General features: G+C 33.2%; 1 protein-coding gene across 1 annotated transcript in view; it reads right to left on the bottom strand.

Moving 5' to 3' along the window:
- Window positions 1-617: 617 nt before the first annotated feature.
- The window catches only part of LOC148946304 (uncharacterized), a 38598-nt gene continuing 18759 nt past the window's right edge, over window positions 618-20456 (bottom strand). The window contains exons 4-8 of the mRNA XM_089097937.1: window positions 17445-17634; window positions 12954-13055; window positions 9333-9507; window positions 4350-4518; window positions 618-849 (exon numbers count right to left, since the gene is read on the bottom strand). Coding sequence (XP_088954063.1) covers window positions 666-849; window positions 4350-4518; window positions 9333-9507; window positions 12954-13055; window positions 17445-17634 — 820 coding nt within the window. The 3' untranslated portion in view covers window positions 618-665. The remainder of the gene's footprint in view (window positions 850-4349; window positions 4519-9332; window positions 9508-12953; window positions 13056-17444; window positions 17635-20456) is intronic.

Here is a 20456-nt window from a genome sequence, read left to right as displayed (position 1 = left end):
AAATGCCAAGTGTCGCCTCACGCTGGATAGTGTTGATATCTTTTTGTTGACACTAGCGTCAGCTCCCACACTGATAAGTTACCCATACTCTTTGGGTAGACTACCTTCTGAGTCAAATAAGCACTAACAAGGAAAAATAAAATCACCTGTAGATTACTAGTCCATTAGTACACACAAAAGCTATAAATGCATTACAAGTTGCACAATTTTGTATACCTATCATAATTTGCTTCATAATAATGAAAAAAATCTACACTTTAGCTATATAATAGGAAAAAATACCAGAAAACCCATTCCTACCCCTCACTGAGATAGTCGTAATTTTATGATATACCCCTAATATATGATGTGATTTTGCATTATTCACCTGTTTTAGGCTGCCCCCTCCCCCGAAAAATAAAAAAATCAAGAATACCTGCTAGTTGATATTCATGACAAAAAGAAGAGGTAAATAAAATTAAGGACATTAAGAAAAGCGATTCAAAATTTTGATCAAACATTTTGATATATTGAGTATTGGTTGCAAGAATATTCGAAAAATTGGGAATCCCAATGTCACTTATCACTACTTTTATTTGAGCTGCATATATATAAGTAATATAAAAAAAACAAAATAATCAGATTAATTATATATTTGATATCTTAATAACAAAGAAAAGAAAACATCACAAAGGTTTTCCGAAACGCAGAATATATTTTTCATTGTTCTTTGGCTTGATATTCTCTAATGACTGCGTTGCGACTTCTTTTTTCGATCCTGTTTCTTTCAGAGTCTGCCAAGACCAGCCATTCTTAGGTTCCGGTTCAATTAAATTCACAGTCTCAATGAATCCATTCTTTGTTGTAAACCTAGGAAAATTAAAAGTATGTATAAATATCATATTTTTATAAATAACAGAAACTCAATCCAGTTTCAGGAATCTCCATGCGTTTTCTCTGCCTATCAGCCATCAAAAAGCAACAAATTTTGAAAACTAAGTTCGTGAAAGTATGAACTACAATATTTAAGGAATGATAAATTGGTCTTTCCCGTATGAATATATTCTGCTTACACACAATTCGGTGCTTCCCTAAAGAAATGCATATTCTACCAATAAAGATGCATTCTCTGTCGCCCTTTTTATCTATGAAAGTAAAATGGGGCTTAAATTGCAGTGGTTTTATTCAAAGAAGTGGCAGCTTTGGTTAAAGGTCATTGCAATAATATATGGTCGGCCCAACTCTAGGGCAGTTAAGACAATCGTGAATAGATACCACCTCCTAGAGTTTAGTTGTGGTCAGACTAAGTCAAAGGTGATTAAAACCATCTTTATTATAATTCGATTCTAATATATGACCTCTGTTCAAAGCTTTCATCATGTGTAAAATTTAGTGTTTTATGCTTAAATCTTTGATTTTGAAGTATTCTTACTAAATCGACTTAACTTTCAATACTCAAAATAGGCTGGAGGTATCTTAAAGGAATACAATTTTCCTAAATTCTAATTTTCACCTTAAGCTTGTATTAGAAAACGATAATGCTACGTAAACAATCGTATTTCTTTAGATTTAAGCAGTAATACTGAGGACTTTTATTTTATTTATTTTTTTTCAGGGGTGTTCCATAGTAACTCTTTTATTCAGAGATGCTTCTATATTATGCTTCCTCTCTGCTTTCTTAATACCATAATTTGCGGAACGCCGATAACCAAAGCATGAAAATTAAGCATGAAAAGAAAAAGTCAGGGGGAGATGGGAGGGAAGTCTGAAGTAAAATATGATACGGGAAGAATATAACAGTAACAATAAATCCTATTTGACTCAAAAATGTTGGTTATTTGCTTTGATTTTACCATCTAAGGTACATGTGCTTTTACTTCTACCCATAAATTCTTAAAAGTACTAACTGGAGCAAAAAAAATATGAAAGAGAAATTAAGGAGACAGAGAAATACAAAAAGGGTTCTAGAGTAAGTCCAGTCATTGTTCTTTGTAGGTTACTCCATTCATGTTGATTTCGCCTTATTCTCGACCAACAAGTTTTGTTCAATAATAATTGTTTTTCTGTAAACAGCAAAAATATGTCCCAGTAATTTAGTTACAAACAGGGCTCAGGAAAAGAAACCTCATCCTACTATGTGCCAGAACATAGTTTGTTACCATCTGTATCTTACTTGTACTTTTTTTATGTTATGTTGTTCGAAATAGTATGTTTCCTGTTTGCTTTTGTGTGTATTTTTTTTCACTTTTTTTACTCCATTTATGCATCCGTAGCAAAAATATTGATTGATTGTACAGCGTATCTTCTTTTCTCTGAAAACTGTCTGTGCTTAGAAAAAGTTAAGTATTCACGGGCTTTGCCCCAAAGCCCTTTCTAGCTTGAAAGTAAATAATTTTTAATGCAGGCTAGAAACATAACAAACATCCTGAGGAGAGTCTGCAGAGTATCATTTGTTTGTTTTGCCATCAAATAACTGACGGTAATTTCTTAATTCCCATTAAATAACCAAGCAACAACGCTAAATGATTTTTTACTTCAAGATCTAGGATTTTATGGCGATTGGCAGCTTAACAGACACATCATGCCAAACATGTCATAATCAATGAAATGAGCACAAATATACATTTAAACTGAGACAACCCCAGTTTTAGCTGAGCAAACTGAATCTGAGAACAAGGATAATCTAGACTAGGTGTCACTAGCTTATTTAACATCGAAAACAACATTAGTGTATACTATCGATTCATAGGCAATTTTCCAAGAGTTACTTTGAGATAAAGTAAGTTATTTTGCATCAACTGAACAGTTGTGAGTTCAAAACAACAAAATTCGGGGCTTTTCCGCTATTTCAATACCAATTTTTTCTGTTTATTCACCACCACAGAAACTATTATCCCCCAATTAATTGGTACACATTGATCTTTTCCTGTATCCGTGAATTCGTTGTTTCGCTTACCGACAATCGGTACGCGTACTTACCTTATCGCTTAGCAGTGTCATAATTCAAGTCAGAGAAAATTTCAAGCAAAAGTATTCAAGTTTTAAGAACCATTACGGAGACTTACCGTATAATGAATAACAGAACGAACATCATTATATTGAAGATCGTTCTTGACAATTTTTTTTTTGTTTTTTTTTTCGTGAAAGAAAATTAAAAGGATATTTTAAAACTATATTTATTTACCCTAAAATAAAATCTCAATCTCAAATTGGGGTTTAAGCTAAATTCATGGATTGTAGAATAGACTAAATGAAAGCAAATAAAAATGAAAAAGCAAAGAGGATGAAGAATTTGCTAGTTTTTAAAGGATCTTAAATGATCTTTCCAGCATTCATGGAATGTAGACTTATTTTACCGTCTAGCAAAAGCCGTCCCACCCAAAAGATGGACAGTCCAGTAGCCACTTTCAATCGCCTTATGATATAGAGCTATTTGATCAAATAAACGTTACGGTCCTAAAATATATTTGAAACGATGCTTCGACATATTTCTGTCCTACTTCAAGTTTTTTTTTTAACTTTGTATACTTTTATATTTAGGTAAATTATACTTTGAGTTTTTCTTTTAATCGCTTAGGTTGTTTTAGATTGTTTTCGACGTCTATTTTTATTAATTGAGTCAAATACTTCCAGAGCTAGTACATTAGTGGAAGTGAGTTAAAAGTAGTAATAGCGAATTAGCTGAAAAGCTCCTAAGTTCAGAAATAGTTTAAATGCGGGTGAATTAGGAAAGCTCTATCTTTAAATGGGTCAGAGTTAACCTCTTAATGAAGGATTCTATTTGAAAATTTTGTTTTTCAAACATATTTATCATTGGAATAGTTTGTTTCGTATATTTCAGCTGTAATTTTATTATTTTTAATAGATACCAGTTTCTATAGGAAAATTTCTGCAAAATAGGATAGGGTGAAGGACGTGAAGGTGTGCATGGATTGATTTCAGGGCTGGTAGTACCAGAGTTCCGAATGAGCAGCAGCATAACACTACAAGGTTCGGAAGTATATTCCGTTTATGAGATTATGCGAAAACGTTTCCCTGCTAACCCAAACCAGAAGAATAGGGTAAAGGTTCCGATAGATTTCTAGTTGAACCCTGTATAAATACGGACTTCTGGCCAGGCCGACGATCCCAGGTCATTATTCATGGCTAGGTCATGAATAAGAATATAGTAATACGTGAACCCCACTTTTAACTCCACGTTAGTACAAATTCAAGATTTGTATTTCGCGTCAACGATTGTGTATTTACGGCCCTTAATTTTTGGGTGAATTTCAAAGAAACTAACATTTATTCGAGAAATCCGATCAATTTGGGGATAGTGGAATATCGATCGTTAGTATGTCAATGTTAAAGTAAAGATTATGACTCACATAAACGATTTGGGATGTTTGTCTGATTCATCTTTAAGAACTTTAAGCAAGTTTGCTCCAGATGAGGCTTCAATTCTAGATTCTATTGACCTCTGTGCATAAATAGCGTCCTCGATCACTAGCTTGATGTTCATTTTACCGCTAGGTGGGGCTGAAGTGGGCGGCTCTTCTGAAAGACAGAAATTAAAATGATTAACACAAAAAAATATGTTCCAGAATTCGATTATTATTAATATCAATTATATTTCTGTTAAAAATTAAATTAAATTGTTCCAAGACAACAAACAACACAAAATTAGTAGCAATCTGTATTGCTATGGGGACCACAATGTAAGATCTTTTTATATATAATAAGCATTTTAGGGACTAAGGTTCATATTATTTGCCATTTCAGAAAGAATATGCTTTTAAGAGGATTCGATACATTGAAGGATTCCCCTATCTCGGCCCATATATATTTCTTAGTTTGTGTGGCCAAACTATTTAGAACTGATTGGACGGTCTTGCCATTATTTGTTTAGTCTGGATAAGAGATTCTCGAATAAATAACAAAAGAACAAAAGTCGACACATACTTTCCCGGTTATCTAAGAAAAAACTTTATCTTCTCTCATTTGGTACCTTAGATAGAGATGCTCATATTTAATGAAACTCACATCAATAGAAAGTGTGAATTATATTTTTTTGATTGAACAGAGCAGAATTCTCCTTTTGTTGTTCAGGAAAAGGCAGTCTCTAAAAATATTATACCATAACTGCTTAGAAAATATTAAACATCAGCTCATAAGAAGTCTCATTGGATAATTTGACATCTTTGGGTGGCCCCTGTTGTGCTAACCGTCATGACTGAAAACCTTGTCGACATAGGATACATATTAGTTATGTTGTACCTGCATTACATAGACAACACATTGTTTACCTGTTAGCAAGAGATTAAAGTTCTCTTTATTCTAAACTAGCCTCTCGTTAGCTTTTCAGATTGTTGCCACACATAAGATCCCCTATAGTTTTTTAGCAAAATTGCATTGGGAGTTCCCTAGGGTGCTTGAAAAGTTTGCTAATAGGCCCTTTGTCTTCGAGGCAGTCAGCCTAAGCTGATAACTCGCAAAAATATTTTTAAGGTATGGAATTCCCATAAAACTTTTAAAAAAATGTATTTCAGAATTGAATTATCAGTAATCATAATTAATGATTTGTTATTAATTATTTTCCAAGGGAAAGGATAACACAATTATTAGAACTTAGTTGACCGCTAGTGTTAAGCAGACTGCAATGTCAACCACCTTCGGTTCCTCTGAAAGCAGTGACATCAACTCAGGAAAATTTAGGAGGAGGTGGGCAAAATATATTATTTAGTATCCGGTGGGAGGGGCAAATTTATGGCTTTTTTCTGTTTGTTTTTTATGTTTTTATGTATTTTATGTATGTTTTTTATTGCTCAATGAAAATAACCCCAAGAAATGGTATTTTTTTAAATTTATGGGGAAACAAAAAATCTAGGGGGCAAAGGCCACAAACTGATGCCACGGTATAGAAAAAAATAAATTTATTGCTTTGACAAGATTCAAAATAGAATTTTCGCAAAATATAATTAGCTATTAATTTTGTGCATAGGTAAAGGATAACAAACAATTATGAGCACCTTGTTTCTTTAATAAAGATACAAGGTGCTCATGATTCTTTGCTAAAGATTCTTTAAAAATGAAGATCAGACTACAGTGTTAGACCCTTTCATATTTGATAATCGTTGTAGAGGCTATATTTCTTGTGCTCTTTCATTTTAGGCTGAAGCAGGGCCGTATCTAGGATTTTTTTTTTAGCAGTTGATTTACACAAGGATTTATTTTCAAAGGGGGGGGGGGAGATTACACAAAAAAAACTGAAAAAACACATAAAAAATTTGATTATATCGGTTTTTGTTACGTTTTTACGAGTCAGACAAACATTTTGGGCAGGGGGGGGGGGGTCAAACCCCCTAGCCTCCCCCTGGATAGGCCTTGGGCTGAAGGTACCGCCTAATAATTGAATTCAACTGACTTCTAAAACAAACCACAAATATTTATATATTTTAGCAGCATCTCTGAATTAGATGGCCCTACTAATTATTCTTTTTATAAACACGACAATTTTAAGCCAATTTTTCGATCTACAAATCAATCTGGTAAGATCTTTCATACTTTGTCAAATAGAGCTTTTAAGAAGACCTAATGACACTTGTATTTTTCCTCAGGACAAGTTTCTTGAAAATTTATGTTTATTCTAAGGACTAAGAACTTGGTTGAGACATAAAAATAAAACCAATAGTCAACTTAAATATAAATATTCAATGTGAAACTGCTACTGCTACTAACAACTCACCACAGTACCAAGCCACCTGAGGCAAACACAGCTACGCACGCTTCTCTTCCATCCCAATCTATTCAAAGTTTCCCTCTTTAAACCCTCCCGGGAAGTTCCCATTTCCTTTAAATATTTCCTTATGACATCCTCCCACCCCAGATGAGGACGACCTGCTTTCCGTTTAGTCATATACGGTTGGCCGAAAAGGAAATTTCATTTTAGCCTTCAATGTAAAACCCTTTTGGAAAAGTGAACTTGCAGATTTGACCATTTTAATTTAAGGAAAAATGGGTCATTGAGTAGATTAAGACGAAAATCTGGGGAAATCAGTATAAAAGCAAAGTAGTAAGATTTTAGTAGCAAAATGGGCCTAGTGCTTGCATGGAAAAATGTTTTATGTATTACTGAAAGATTACGTAAGTCTCACCTCCGTTAGTTACCCAATTTAGTTATATTTGATTTTGCTTAAGTTGTCCATATTTCTTATAAATAGTTTAGCCGATGTCTATCACCTTCTCTTGTGAATGTAGTTAATGCAGTTATATACAATATTACAAACCTTTTGATAAATAGTTTTATTAAAATGTATAGGTAGGAAAAATCCCAACTTTGCAGATACATATTGGTTAACGTCTTTTGTTGATTGGCCTTTGTTGAAGTTTTGAAATCGGTCTGGATTTCAGTACAGCAATACACTCGAAATACTTACTGCTATATGTGGGCAAACTTGAAAGAATATTTAACGAGATGGAGTCTATAGTCATTCAAAGAGAGGTGTCAGGGGGGGGGAGAATTTCCTTCCTGTACTCTCTCCCCCTCTATATTTTGAAAGATGTATTTTTGGGTATTCTCATTGAAAAACACCCCCTCTCCCATGTTCAAAAAGAAAAAAAATTTCTGTTTTCAGACAAGTATCCTCCCGCCCCGCACCCTCTGTAATGTTCCTGAATTAATGCCTCAGTTCCAGGAGTTCCCTTAATTAAATTATTGAATTCGAATAACGTTGTAAATGTCGCACTTCAGTACCATCAAGTTGTTGATTATGCAAATTAAACTTTTGTTCACGCTAAGAAGAAAACTTTTTAAATTTTAATATTTTCAATTTATATTTTTATTTTGAAATACGGAACAATAACCTTTTTGTAGGTGTGATTGATAAATCGAACCGTTACTTTACCCTCAAAGATGAAATGCACAGGAAATGAGAGTTCGTTTTTCCTAAAATATGTCCAAAAAGCCACCATAAAAATTTTGGGTCTGCAAATGCACTTGAAAACTTAAAAAAACTTTAAATAAGCTAATTTATTCCAACTTTTAACGTAGATTAAGCTTTTAAGTTTTATTAAATATGGATTTCCTGCTATCTTGGTAAGTCAATTATGTTCTATATAATGAGCAAATTAAAAATAATAAAATACTTTTCTTAATGGTAAATGACTGTGAAAAGGATGCCTTAAAAAATAACAATAAGACTTGTCAATTAAGACTCCTCCTTGTCAATTTTTTGACAAGGAATCCATGCAGGAATTTTCTTTAATGGTAATTAATATTAAAGATTTGATATTAACATGCAGGTTTCTATTATCCGTCATTGAGTTCACTTTAATTTCCTATTTTTTAATGAAGGTCTTCCATATACAAGCCTGAGTGTTTCTGGTAACCTTGTCAAGAATCTTTGTCTTTTTTTTATAGGATAAAATGTGAAAAATAATATGAAGATGGGCTAATGACAATAATAGCAAATAAAATTTTTCATAGAATTTTTTGATTGCTTTAAGAGTCTAGGAAAAACTGATCGACTTAAAATAGCGCTAACTAAATCCAGTGACGTGATTTCGTCAGAATCCTGGGGGTGGGGCAGAGCTGAAGCCAATTTTATAGACTCAACCGAAAAAGACCATGAAAATTGAAAATGAGCCATACATTACAATAAAGGCAAACATATACCGAAGACAACTAACCCGTGTCTCTGAATATTTAAATTCTACAGACTTATCTTAGTTTTGACAAGATCTTTTGGAGAAACTAAATTTCAGCGGGGGGGGGGGAGTGAGGTCTGGGAGGGAGAAACTTGGGTCTGGAGGAGACAGTTTCTCCCCCCCCTCCCCGCCCTCTGCTCCATAGCAAATTCCGTCCCTGACTTAATCTCTGTATTAGTCAAATTTCATTGTGAATAGGGTAGTACATAGACTTCCCCCTTCCCAAAGTGAGTTAGACCTCTCCTAAAATAAATCCTGGATACAAGTCTGTATGTGGTATTAGTTTGTGTAATAACTGAATAGATATACAACTAAGAATAAAAACTAAACACTAAAAGGTAAAAGAAGCTATAAGGGGGAAACAAACCTGACGGGGTATCAGGTCGAAGTCATTCATGAGGACCTTTGAGTGGACTTTCTGATTTACAGTCAGTTATAGATTTTGATATGATCCTTTTTGTGTTGATTTCTTCTCCTTTGAGGTTTCAATATCACTATTTAATTTCAATTACAAATCTTTGATTTTTGTAATTTAATAATTAACACGAAGGATTTAGTGCTAGATAGAACAAAAATAGAAGCTAGGGTAGGTAAAAACAAATGTAACCATGTTTTAAGTCTACATTATTTATATACGGAAATTTAAATAGATAATATCAACTTACTTCTACATTTGACATTTTTCACATCGAGGATAGAGCGGCCAATAAACATTGGAGCAGCAAGGGCAGTGGTTAAAAGACTACCAAATCCTCCTTCTTTGTCTTGATCTTTCAAGACCCACGCTAAAGCCTTTGCAACGTTGATTGGAAGAGTCTGCGTACCCACAACGTTGGCTGCCTAAAATAATCGGACATTTAAGAGCTACAACTCTTCTTACCATATTTACTGCAAATGCTTACCATTCCGTTTCTTACTATTTCTTGTTCATGCCATGTCTTACCATTACCCTGTAAGACATCTATTACACAGCCCATTAATAAAAACTAAACTGAATTTAGCGATTAAATTAACTATAAACTATTAATTGTTTTAAATTGCTGCAACTCAATTGAGCTTATTGTAGTTGAATTAGGATGAATGGAAGAGAGTAGCTTTCTTGCCCGTCCCTCGCCCCTCACCTCAGTACAGAAGGTTATATTTAAAGAGCTTATTCCTACAATTCCTTTAAAAACCCTGGGTAACTAACTAAGGTTTGATCGATTATACCCTCCCTTATTTCAAGATCCAAGACCCTTTTCCACCCAAAAACTTAGCATTTTGGCTACTGGACTAACCCCCCCCCCCCCCATTTTCGCTTTAAGATAATATGAGGGGATTAAATCTGTGGATCCTTAAGATAATAATATAGAGAAATTAAATCATTTAGCCCTTCGAAACTAATATACTGCTTCAAGTTTAATACACCGTAAATAAAAAAGTTGTTGAGCTCTTTCGATATTCCATTTATTGACTCCATTTATTGACAATTAGTCGATGGACTTATGGTGGAGGCACAAAATCCATGGACAGCTTTGTTAAAAATATGTTTGTAAACACCTTTATTTTTAAGAGTGAAGTTGCGTCTGTTTTCTTTCTGAGTTAGCCAGTCCGACAAGAAATAAGTATCTTAGTCTAATAGTGGAGATTCAAATCTATGAAAACGGTCCAAGTCGTGCCAAAATACAACGCGGTTTTAACATATACTTTAATCTTGTGTCCACTACGCGTGGATTGAGCTAACTTTCGCATTAGTCTTGATTTCCAATGACAATATATGATTGTGGAACTGTAATCCCATCCAATATCCCCGTCCCCCACACCACAAAACGTTTAACAAACAGGTAGGCATGTTGCACCTTATCCAAGCTGGAATCTCTACCACAAAAGACAAAATGTGGGGCCTTAGACCGCTGCACCCTACCTTAGGCCAATCGTTAAGCAGAAAGGAGGCTTGTAGTACCTGGTGTGGAGGGAAATCAAAAATGGACTTTCAGTCTGAATAATTGGATAACCACAATAGACTTATGCTCCCTCCAAGCCCCCTAATCACAAAATCCTTAGCAAAAGGTAGACTTGCTACACCTTTTTTGAATTGGAAATATGCTATTATTTTCAGCCTTTACTTTTAGAGGGTCAACGTTATCCCTCCAACCCCTCCCCTCCTTTTACCGTCGAAGCTGAAAAATAGACACGTGATACTTGTTTGAACCAAAACCAAACACAAATTTCCAATATTTATGACTGAAAGTAAAGGGGGAAATTTCACATCCTCCCTCCCTCTGACAACAATGCAAAAAGCCATCGTCCCCAGCTAACTTTGAAAAATCCTCGTTCTAAAATGCCATCTTGCTTCCAATTAATTGTATAAATTTTTGAAACAAAAAGATTAAAATTTATTCCCAAACTTACCAAACTCTGAAAAGCGTAAAGAAAATTTTCCATTTCCTAGTATAAAGAAAGCTTTTAGTTCATTTGGAGATAAATGTACTTTAAAAGTTTTTTCCCTAAATATTTTTTTTTAGCGCAAAAGACAAAGGCTACGTACTGTTAATTAGACTGGAAACTAGAGCCAGTTTTCTAGCGATTCAAAGTTCAGTTGAAGCTCTCTCACCCAAGTAATTAGACCACTTAAACTCAAGAGATCACTATTATACCACTTGTCGCACTAATTTTTACGTTTTTCTTAAAACTTTGCTATGAGTTTTTATACTCCTCACGCTGTGTTTGTTTTTAATTTCGTTTTGAGCGTGTAAATTTTCAAAACTCATAGTTCTCTAGTTTACCTCTGCTCTTTAGTAAAAGCCACATACAATACAAGTATAGAAAGCTGGTGAGATTGGAAACTTAAGCCAGCTTTACAAGAAAGATTACCAATGCCGTCTAGCACTAAATGGCTTTTAAAAAAGTAGAGCTAAGTACTGCTATGCAGCTTATGGTGCTACTGTTTTCAAAGTGTGGTAAAGCCGTGTTAAATTGCAAGTCATTATTCTTCCTACTTTCACCGTGCTCTTTGGTAAATGCTATGTACAATAAGACTATAAAAAGCTAGAGGGATTTGAAACTGGGAAATCCTAGGAAAAGTTACTAGTGTCATCTACTAACTTAAAATTTAACTGTAGTAATGCCACCTTGATGATTTTATCATTGTAATTCTAGAAAGCACTGCTATGATGCTTGTTCCGTTGTTGTTTTAAGTTTTTTAAGCTGCTTTACTACTCTTGGTGCTAATGTTTTAAAATCCTGTGTTGAACTCAAATAGTCCAGTTTCCCTATGCTTTTTATCAAAAGCTGGAAATAAAGCAGTACATATTTTATAGCAGCGAGAAATTAAAATGTTAATAGTTTTTGTTTTTACATTAGCTGTAGTACAGACAGAGTTTAGCCATAATGGTTATGTTTGTTTTGGATTAACAACGCTTCTTGACTACTCATGTCCCTGCGTCGGCCGTGCAGTATGTTGCTATAGCCGAATTTGAACTCTTGGTCCTGGATTACCGGGCTAAAATCTAACCCACTGCATCACCATATGACCCATTATGATTAGACACGTCGCAATTTCAAATATAAAGAGCTATGGATTAACTACCCTTGGGTTTAGTTGCCAAAATTGCATATCAGGCAACTGTAGATGGTATAAAAATAAAAAATATTGTTTTCAGTGCAATAGCTAAATCGATCTTCAAGGGAATCCATACATGAAACTTCGACAATTTTAGTTTAACGACAACTTTCAGTGACGAAAGCATGCAACGTTCTTATACCTTTATTTTTAAACTTCCTTAATTTAGTTAGCTTTCTTTAATTTGAAATTTCTTTTTGAGCTGGCATATGTATTGAACATAATGGAAAGGATTAAAGTTGTCCGCAAAGTTGGCCAAGTTTGTCGCGCACTTAACATTTTCATAATTTGAAAAGACAACAAGGGTAAGGTTAACAAATTTGGTGAGAACCTTTATTTACTAATGGAAGAATTCTGTTTATAGATTTAAAGAAAAATATTTGAAATTGCAACGTCTAGTTGATTGACGCTGATTCAATTTAGTACATAGTATATACACATATGTTAAAAACATTCTGAACTAAGAGACTGGAATATCTTAAGAAGTAAATGTGTCTCTGCTTAAAAGCCACAGTATCTAGAATCACTAGCTTAGGAGCAAAATATTTTCGGGGAAAAATTTGCCGATTGACTTTGGGCTTTCCAAAATTCCTATAAAAAAAACTGAGTGAAAAGTTTACCTCAATTGCTAAAGTGGTTGCTGAGAGAAAAGTAAAGTTATCAAAACACTAGGAGAAAAGCTTACCTCAATTGCTAAAGTGGTTGCAACAGTGGTACCAAAACCTCCATCGTCATTTTGCTTTCCTTTTAGATACGCGATCTGTCGGGTATTAATACCATTGATTAGCTAGAAAACAAAAATTTTTGAAAAAAACAAAACAACTATACTATCATAAAAAGAACTTAAAAATTCTATATCATTTCTCAATACTATACCTCTTGACAAGTCGAATGTTTATTTAAATAGAAGCTGATATTTTCTCTTTTTTTCTTCCTCAGATCTATCATGTATGGCTGAATATACCTACTTTTTTTTAAGTATTGGACAAATAGATTATTTGAATATGTTTCCGGTCAAATATCCTCCCTTAATAATTGTTTGTTTTTTCAGCTTCAACGCCATTGAATTTTAAGTTTTTTTTTTCTCTAGGTCAAGTTTAAAATTATATATGCTTGAACATATTCACAATGCTCAAAAGTATAAATAGGTTAAGAAAGTTTTTATTAAAATACAAATCTCGGAAAATCAAAATTCTTACATAAACTATGTTTTAAAATTCATTTGCGTAAGAAAATTTTATTAGTTTTAGGACAAGAGGTGAAGTTTAATGAAAACTACCTCAAATTAAAGTTACCTTTATAATAGAGGTTTCAAGCTACTATCGACATAAAGATAAGATTTTGCATATTTCCGAGACATATGCGTTTTTTCTTAACATCCCAGGGGTAATTTTGTCGAACATACCGGATGGATTCATTTGAAGAAACTTTCTGGCTGTGAAACCAAAATATTCGGGCTTTTTTTAATTAACTAACTTAATTAAAAGTTATTCAAAAATAAAGGCATGGCTTCTTTATTAATGAATAATTAGCTAATTTTCTGCCCAAAAAGCCCCAGTTCGACAGAGAAAGTCTTAAGAGTGATGATCATTACAAAAATGCACATTTTAACTATAGATATCTAGATTCTAGTCCTTCCTAAGGAATTCTAACCACCACTCTTCCCCTTCTTTAATATATGGTTCACACTATTTGAGCTTAATATGTTATTCAGAGTTTAAAAACACACAAATGCTCATTACGTATCATGTTCAGGTATGTTAATTAGGGGAGGGGTCTCCTCTCCAGATTTTTAACTCCTCAGTTTAAAAAAAATATCCTTTATGGCATTTTTAATTGGAAAATATTTCTTGGGATATTTTATAACAACAAAACTGCCCCTTCCCCAATTTTGATAAGTTTATTTTGCCCCCTCCCCTCTTTTCTATATTTCGCGATTGACATCCATGATTAAATTGCGTGTGATTTATGTAAAGCATGCCCAGATACTTTTAAGGGCGGATTCAGAGTTTTTTCTTGGGGGGGGGGGCAAAATAGGTTGATCTGATTAACTTGCGTTAGGAGCATGTTTATTAACGCAAACTTGCGTTAATTAAGTATATTACACTGCTTTAGACTACGTTAGAGGGCACGCGCCCCCCTCACCTCTTGGATCCGCCATTGGATAATGTGACACTAAATACATTTGCAACTTAGGGTTGATTTGTTTTAGGGTTGATTTGTACAAAAAGAAAGTAATTATTTTGATGGATCGATGGAAGTACAATAAGATGGAAGCCTATTTTTACACTGAAACCTCCGCCGTGAATTTTTCAAAAAATAACGAAACACCGCCCACTCCTTCAAGCGACTTCCTGTCTTGCTCGTCCTGAGGTAGTTTCTTATAACTTAGAACTACTAACATAGAAGAGACATCTTTTATCTAAAGCAAGTTTGTAACTTGATACTACCTTGGACAGGTTGTAAAGTATAGTCCTGTATAGGTTAACAGTATATAAAAAAAGAACTCCCAACTGTACAATGTTAAGCTGTTTTAAAATAATGTAGCATTTAAAACAGTGCAGTTAAGAGGGCTTCTGTCTTTGTTTTTTCAAGGGTTCGGAGGTTTACAAGAATTATTAGTTATAAAACATTTTTAATTATATTAAGTTTAAGATTGAAAGAAATAAATATAAAAATTCCCAGATGGAACCATTCTTGAACTGATATTATATTTTTTTGAAATGGTTTTGAAACTGATTTTTAATAATCACTTTATACTGCAATAATTACATATGAAACGTGTATGCTAGAAGTAGAAAAGATCAAACAATTATTTACACTACAGATGAAAATACAACCAAACCGAAAAAGATATAATATTATCCCATAGTTCTGTGGTAAAAAGGATGTTTTAATATCATTAGTTTATTTCTGACGTATTTTTGTAAGCTAATCACATTCCTCAGTCATATGCCAGAAAGAAGAGTCAATAACTCCACCTTTCAAAATCCTGATTGACTGGCATATTGTAGTTCAAGCCCGGAAAAAAAATGAGGTTTCAATTTCATCTGACTGTTTTTTTCTCATGGGAAATTTTAAGCTGTAAAAGAACTAAAAATTTCAGTCACAAGATTCATTTTGGAATAATATCTCTGCTTCTCTGTCATGCCTCCTAAGTTTTATGCAAAGACCTGTTTTTATCTCTTTTAAATACAACCATGGGTGGCAGATATTTTGATTGGCCTGATTGAAATGCATTAAAGTATTCTTTCCATTCACACCGTAAAAGATATGATTATATATTTTAGTTCATTTCGACTTACATATATATAATGACCGAACAAGTTTATTAAATGAGTGATAATTTTACAAAAAAAATATGGTACAAACCAGTGAGCATCGCAAAATTTCAGAATGACACTCGACCAAAAGATTTTCCCAATAGATCTTAAAATTAAAGTTTTTGCTATTTTGCCTTTATTTTTACAGTCCAACTTGGCTTTTGATAAGAAAGGGAGGCTAAAACCTCCCCCCCCCCAATTCTTATCCCTTAAATATTGTTTGCTCCAATAAATTTAGGAAGTTTTAGAGTGAATTAATTATTTACATACAAGATGAGTCAGCTCGACCTTGAACAGAAAAAAAAGAAAATGTTCGGCCCAAAGTATTGAAGCTTTGAAGACTACCCAAAAATATTTTTTGACTCTTCCTATATACCTTTATTTTTAACTTGTATTCTCAAAAAAAGATTGAAAATTATGGCTAAATATTTTAAGGTAGCATATGCTGCGCAAGCCAGAAAAGAAAAATTTTGTTTTGTAGTTAAAGTATCAAGAATAGCGAAATTCAACGGATTGAAATGACTAATTGAAAAACTGCATGTTGAAAAATAATTATAAAAATCAGGAATTAAATTTTTAATATATAAAAAAACATTTATATGCAGTTATGCAATTTTGGTAGTGGTAGTACAATGAGCGAAATTTCAAAAAGACGATAAAAAACAGTCAATGTTGACGTCCTTAGTACTATAAGGATAGTTATTTGGATTTTTGTCCAATGCTATTTTTCCTATTACTATAAATCTTGAATAATAGTAATTTAAATGTTATTGAGGTGAACTTTTTTCTTCTATTTTTCTGAATAGAGAAAAAAAAATATTGGATTCATTTTTTTCGCTTATATTTTGTGGGTAAAATCAAGTTGTTGGAATGTGTTGAATTAAACCATACCTTATAGAAGATGACAATAGATATTTTTTTTGTCAATTCAACCAGTATTTTTGAGAAAATAGTGATCCTGGAGGTATAAGTCTAGGACCCCAGCCATACATAAAGAAACATGTTAAGAAAACACTTGCTACTTCATAATATGCAGAATAATCCAAGTTAACACATTTTACAGAGGAGAACCTTTAGCCTCACATCTTTCACTTTTGTACAATTAAAAAAAAAAAAATTGTGTTTGGACGTTTATTTATAAACATTTTTTCAAGACTTGGAGAATAGACAAAAATATTTATAAGTATGATAACTAGAAATACAATTATACCTATACGAGCATCAATCCCGCAATCTTTCCTTTTTTGGCCCGCTATCATAGAATTTTTAAGCTGACACTTGACATTGAATTTTGTAAGTGGATACTTGAATTCAGAATCACCGTCTATCATAATTAGTCCTCTTTTCGAAAATTCATAAATATTTTATGCTGTGTCAATAAATATTTCTATTGAAAAAAAATTATTACAATAAGATAAAATATTTTTCAAATTGTTGTTGCGTTTAAAAACAGTGTTTGGAGACCATTTTTCCGCCAAAGTTATTATTCATGAAATCAGTTTCACCGTGTCATTTTTTAAATTCGGTTCTAGTAGTTTTGGAACACATGTAACTCAGGAATGGTATCAGTTATTTTGGCTAATTTTAATAGTAAAAGCTTATTGTGAACATGGGATTATGGAAAAAGAGTATTAATTCCCTTGAAAATTGTGTCGAATCAAAATAAAACTTTACTATTGGAATGGCAGAAAACCCCTTGTAGGAGAATTGCAGTCCCACATCTTGAACAACAAGAAAATTACTGTCCCATGGTGTGTCCTGATGTGCCTTTTTTTCCCCCTTTTTCACCTCGGGGGTGATTATACCAAGCCTTTTAAGTAACAATTACGCCAATGAACCAAGTAAAAATTTACCTTATTATCTGGCTGCTGTGCTTTGATACATTGCATGGCCAGGATTGTCAAACTAGATCCTTCTATGCAAAAATTGCAGAGTCCTTTATTTGGCTTCATATCGTTGTTGATTTTTACCATAGCGGAATTTGGAACTTGGACGCCGGCATTGCAAAGAGCTAGTGAAACAGCAACGGTTTGAGCTGCGTGACTGAAACAAAAGAATATTTTAAATACATGAAATATACAATCTATTATCTAAACTGTTGAGTAGATAATTTTTTCTAATAATTTTTCAACTCTCACTTGTTATTTTAATTTTTCCTAATACCCTCGTAAGCCCAAGCTGTTTAAGCCAGGATAATGATTTACCCTATCAAACAGTTCGTCTTAACGAACTGTAAAGTAAGAGTGACTCGTCTCAATAGTAGCCGAAACTTTAAAAAACGGAATTTTGATACCAATAGATACATAAAAAGAATCAGATTTTTACGCTGATCAAAGGATAAGACCCACTTTGACATCCTGATTGCTATATTACAAAATGCATGATATGACATTTTCGACATTCTGAGAGGTAGGCCCTGCCACGCACAGACCCAGATGTTTATTTGCAGATTATGGGAGGTGGGTCAGTATTCAAGTGAGGGAGAACACATTACAAAAAATACACAATTAGTAAGTCTTGTGAAAAATTCGGTCATTATAGCAAGGCTTGTCAAAATATCAAATTTGATTATTTAAGAATAAAGTAAATTTGTTTGATTAGATATGATAAATTTAACAAAACGATCTAGATAGGTCACGCGTTTGAGAAAAGTCATTTAGATCCTTTGAAAAAAAAATATCATGAGTGATTTCATATTTATGAGCACATATCAAGAGCATAAATTAAATCATTTTCCCCCAAAGAGTGTTCGTATTGTTTTTATTTCCTATAACGCATGCAAAATTACAAAATATACCAAATGATTCTGAACAGCAAAAGGAAAAGGCATGGAAGGAGAAACCGCAAGAAATCACATTGAATTGCAAAGATAATGTTTCACAACGAAATCTGCTGTAAGAAGACAAAGCAAAATTACAACGGAATGAAGGAAGGTCTCGGTTTAGTGTGTGTGAGTCTGTGAAGGACAAACAGGAAGAAGGATTTGGTTTCACGCCAGAATTACTCAATTCAATTGAAATTGTTGATTTTTTACCCTTAAATGAAGGAGTTTTGTTTTAGCGTTTATAAAGATACAAAGGAAGGAGAAAACGAGTCCGCGCTTGATTATCTTAACCACCCTGGAACAGAGTGAAGAAAATTTAGCGTCAGTGAAGGATAAACAGGAAAGATGAATTAAATTAGCACCAGAAAAAAATTCATGTAATTGATGTAACATTTATATACATTCAAAGAGCAAAAATTGCCCTATTTTTCCCCAGGGGTGTTCGTGTCGTTTTGCATATATGACACATTCAAAATTGCAAAAAATGACAAATGACTCCGAACAGCTAAAGAAAAAAGCATGGAATAAAAACAGCAAAAATAACATGTAATTGTAAACATAAATGTTGTACAACGAATATATATATATATATATATATATATATATATATATATATATATATATATATATATATATATATATATATATATATATATATATATATATATATATATATATATATATATATATATATATATATATATATATATATATATATATATATATATATATATATATATATATATTATATATATATATATATGTCCATATATATAAATACCCCACCCCCTCCTCTCAGAATACAGCCTTATAAAATAGAAGTAACATTTATGGGCTGAAATAAAAATCATTCAGCATTCAGTGTCGCCTGGGATGATAAATCAAATGAGCCTCAGATTTGCTACTTGCTTCTCAACAGGAAACCTAATATAATTAGAAACTTTTGACGGTCTTGTGCAGTTCTGCTGTATTACATCTATGTGTTTTTCTGATTGCTTTCAATGTCGCCGTATGTAACTTCTTGGCTTCCATTCCTCAATCAATCGTCAAACAATATTGCGATTGACTTACTCTTGGAAATCATCCACCTACTCTTTCGTTAGTAGTAATTTGTCCTTGTTAAGGGGAGTTATAATTCCCAGACCCCCTTTCTGCTTCTTTCAATACAGTCCAAACCTAACGTATTCCAGTACCAATCTACTAACAGAGTATCAGCGGCTCCCCTAATGTGACTGACTTATTAAAACTTATCGTAATCTTCGAAAGAAGATTTTGCAAGCGATAGGCTTAACGAATGATGTGTTTGTGCGTTTAATTCTTGTTTTTAGTAGATTGCGTATTCTTGGTGGCAAATAATTATTTGTCAAATCAGTACGGCTGTTTCTTATGCAATATGAGCATTCAAGATCAATCTTTGAGTTCTAAAATTAATTTTTCGACTAAGCAAATTAATACTAAATTTTAGTTTAGACAATAATTTGTAAATATGGCAGAGCGAAAAAGACTTAGTGACGCCACTACTTTAATTTTGGCAGGTATTTCTGATTGAAATTTGAAAGTTCGGAATTCTTAAATATTTACATATTTAAACTGGCTGATATTTTCTACCCATGAGTGCGTTAAGAGTGAGGCTCTTGCTTATAGTAAACCTATAGGTAATGTAAACTCCGCACAACTTGGATATAAGCGAAGTTGACAAGGTACTTCTCATTACATATCTAAGTGAGAAGCTAAGAAAAGCGTTTGGCATGCTAGCTCGTTGTAACGCTTGCTATAGCAGGCATATTCTTGATCGTATATACACGCCTTTTTCATACCTTGTATCCTCGTATTGATTCCATTTTGGAATATTTTTACAGCAATCGTTATAAAAAAAAGCATCCGGTCTGTATTGTTTCGGTTTGCAAAGTTTCTTTTGTGTATACCGATATGGGCTAGAAAGAAACGTCTAGTCTCTGGTTGTGGGCTAACTGAGCCACTACTAGCGGCTGAGAAGCGTAGGGTTTGCCTTCTATTTAAACTGGATAAGTTGAGTGACCTC

This window comes from Artemia sp. Qi Xiang Cuo, chromosome 12 (genome assembly GCF_049724085.1).
Source record: "Artemia sp. Qi Xiang Cuo chromosome 12, ASM4972408v1, whole genome shotgun sequence".
Classification (NCBI taxonomy): Eukaryota; Metazoa; Arthropoda; class Branchiopoda; order Anostraca; family Artemiidae; genus Artemia; species Artemia sp. Qi Xiang Cuo.
The sequence above is the reverse complement of the archived record's forward strand: the minus strand, read 5'-3'. Positions and strand labels throughout refer to the sequence as shown.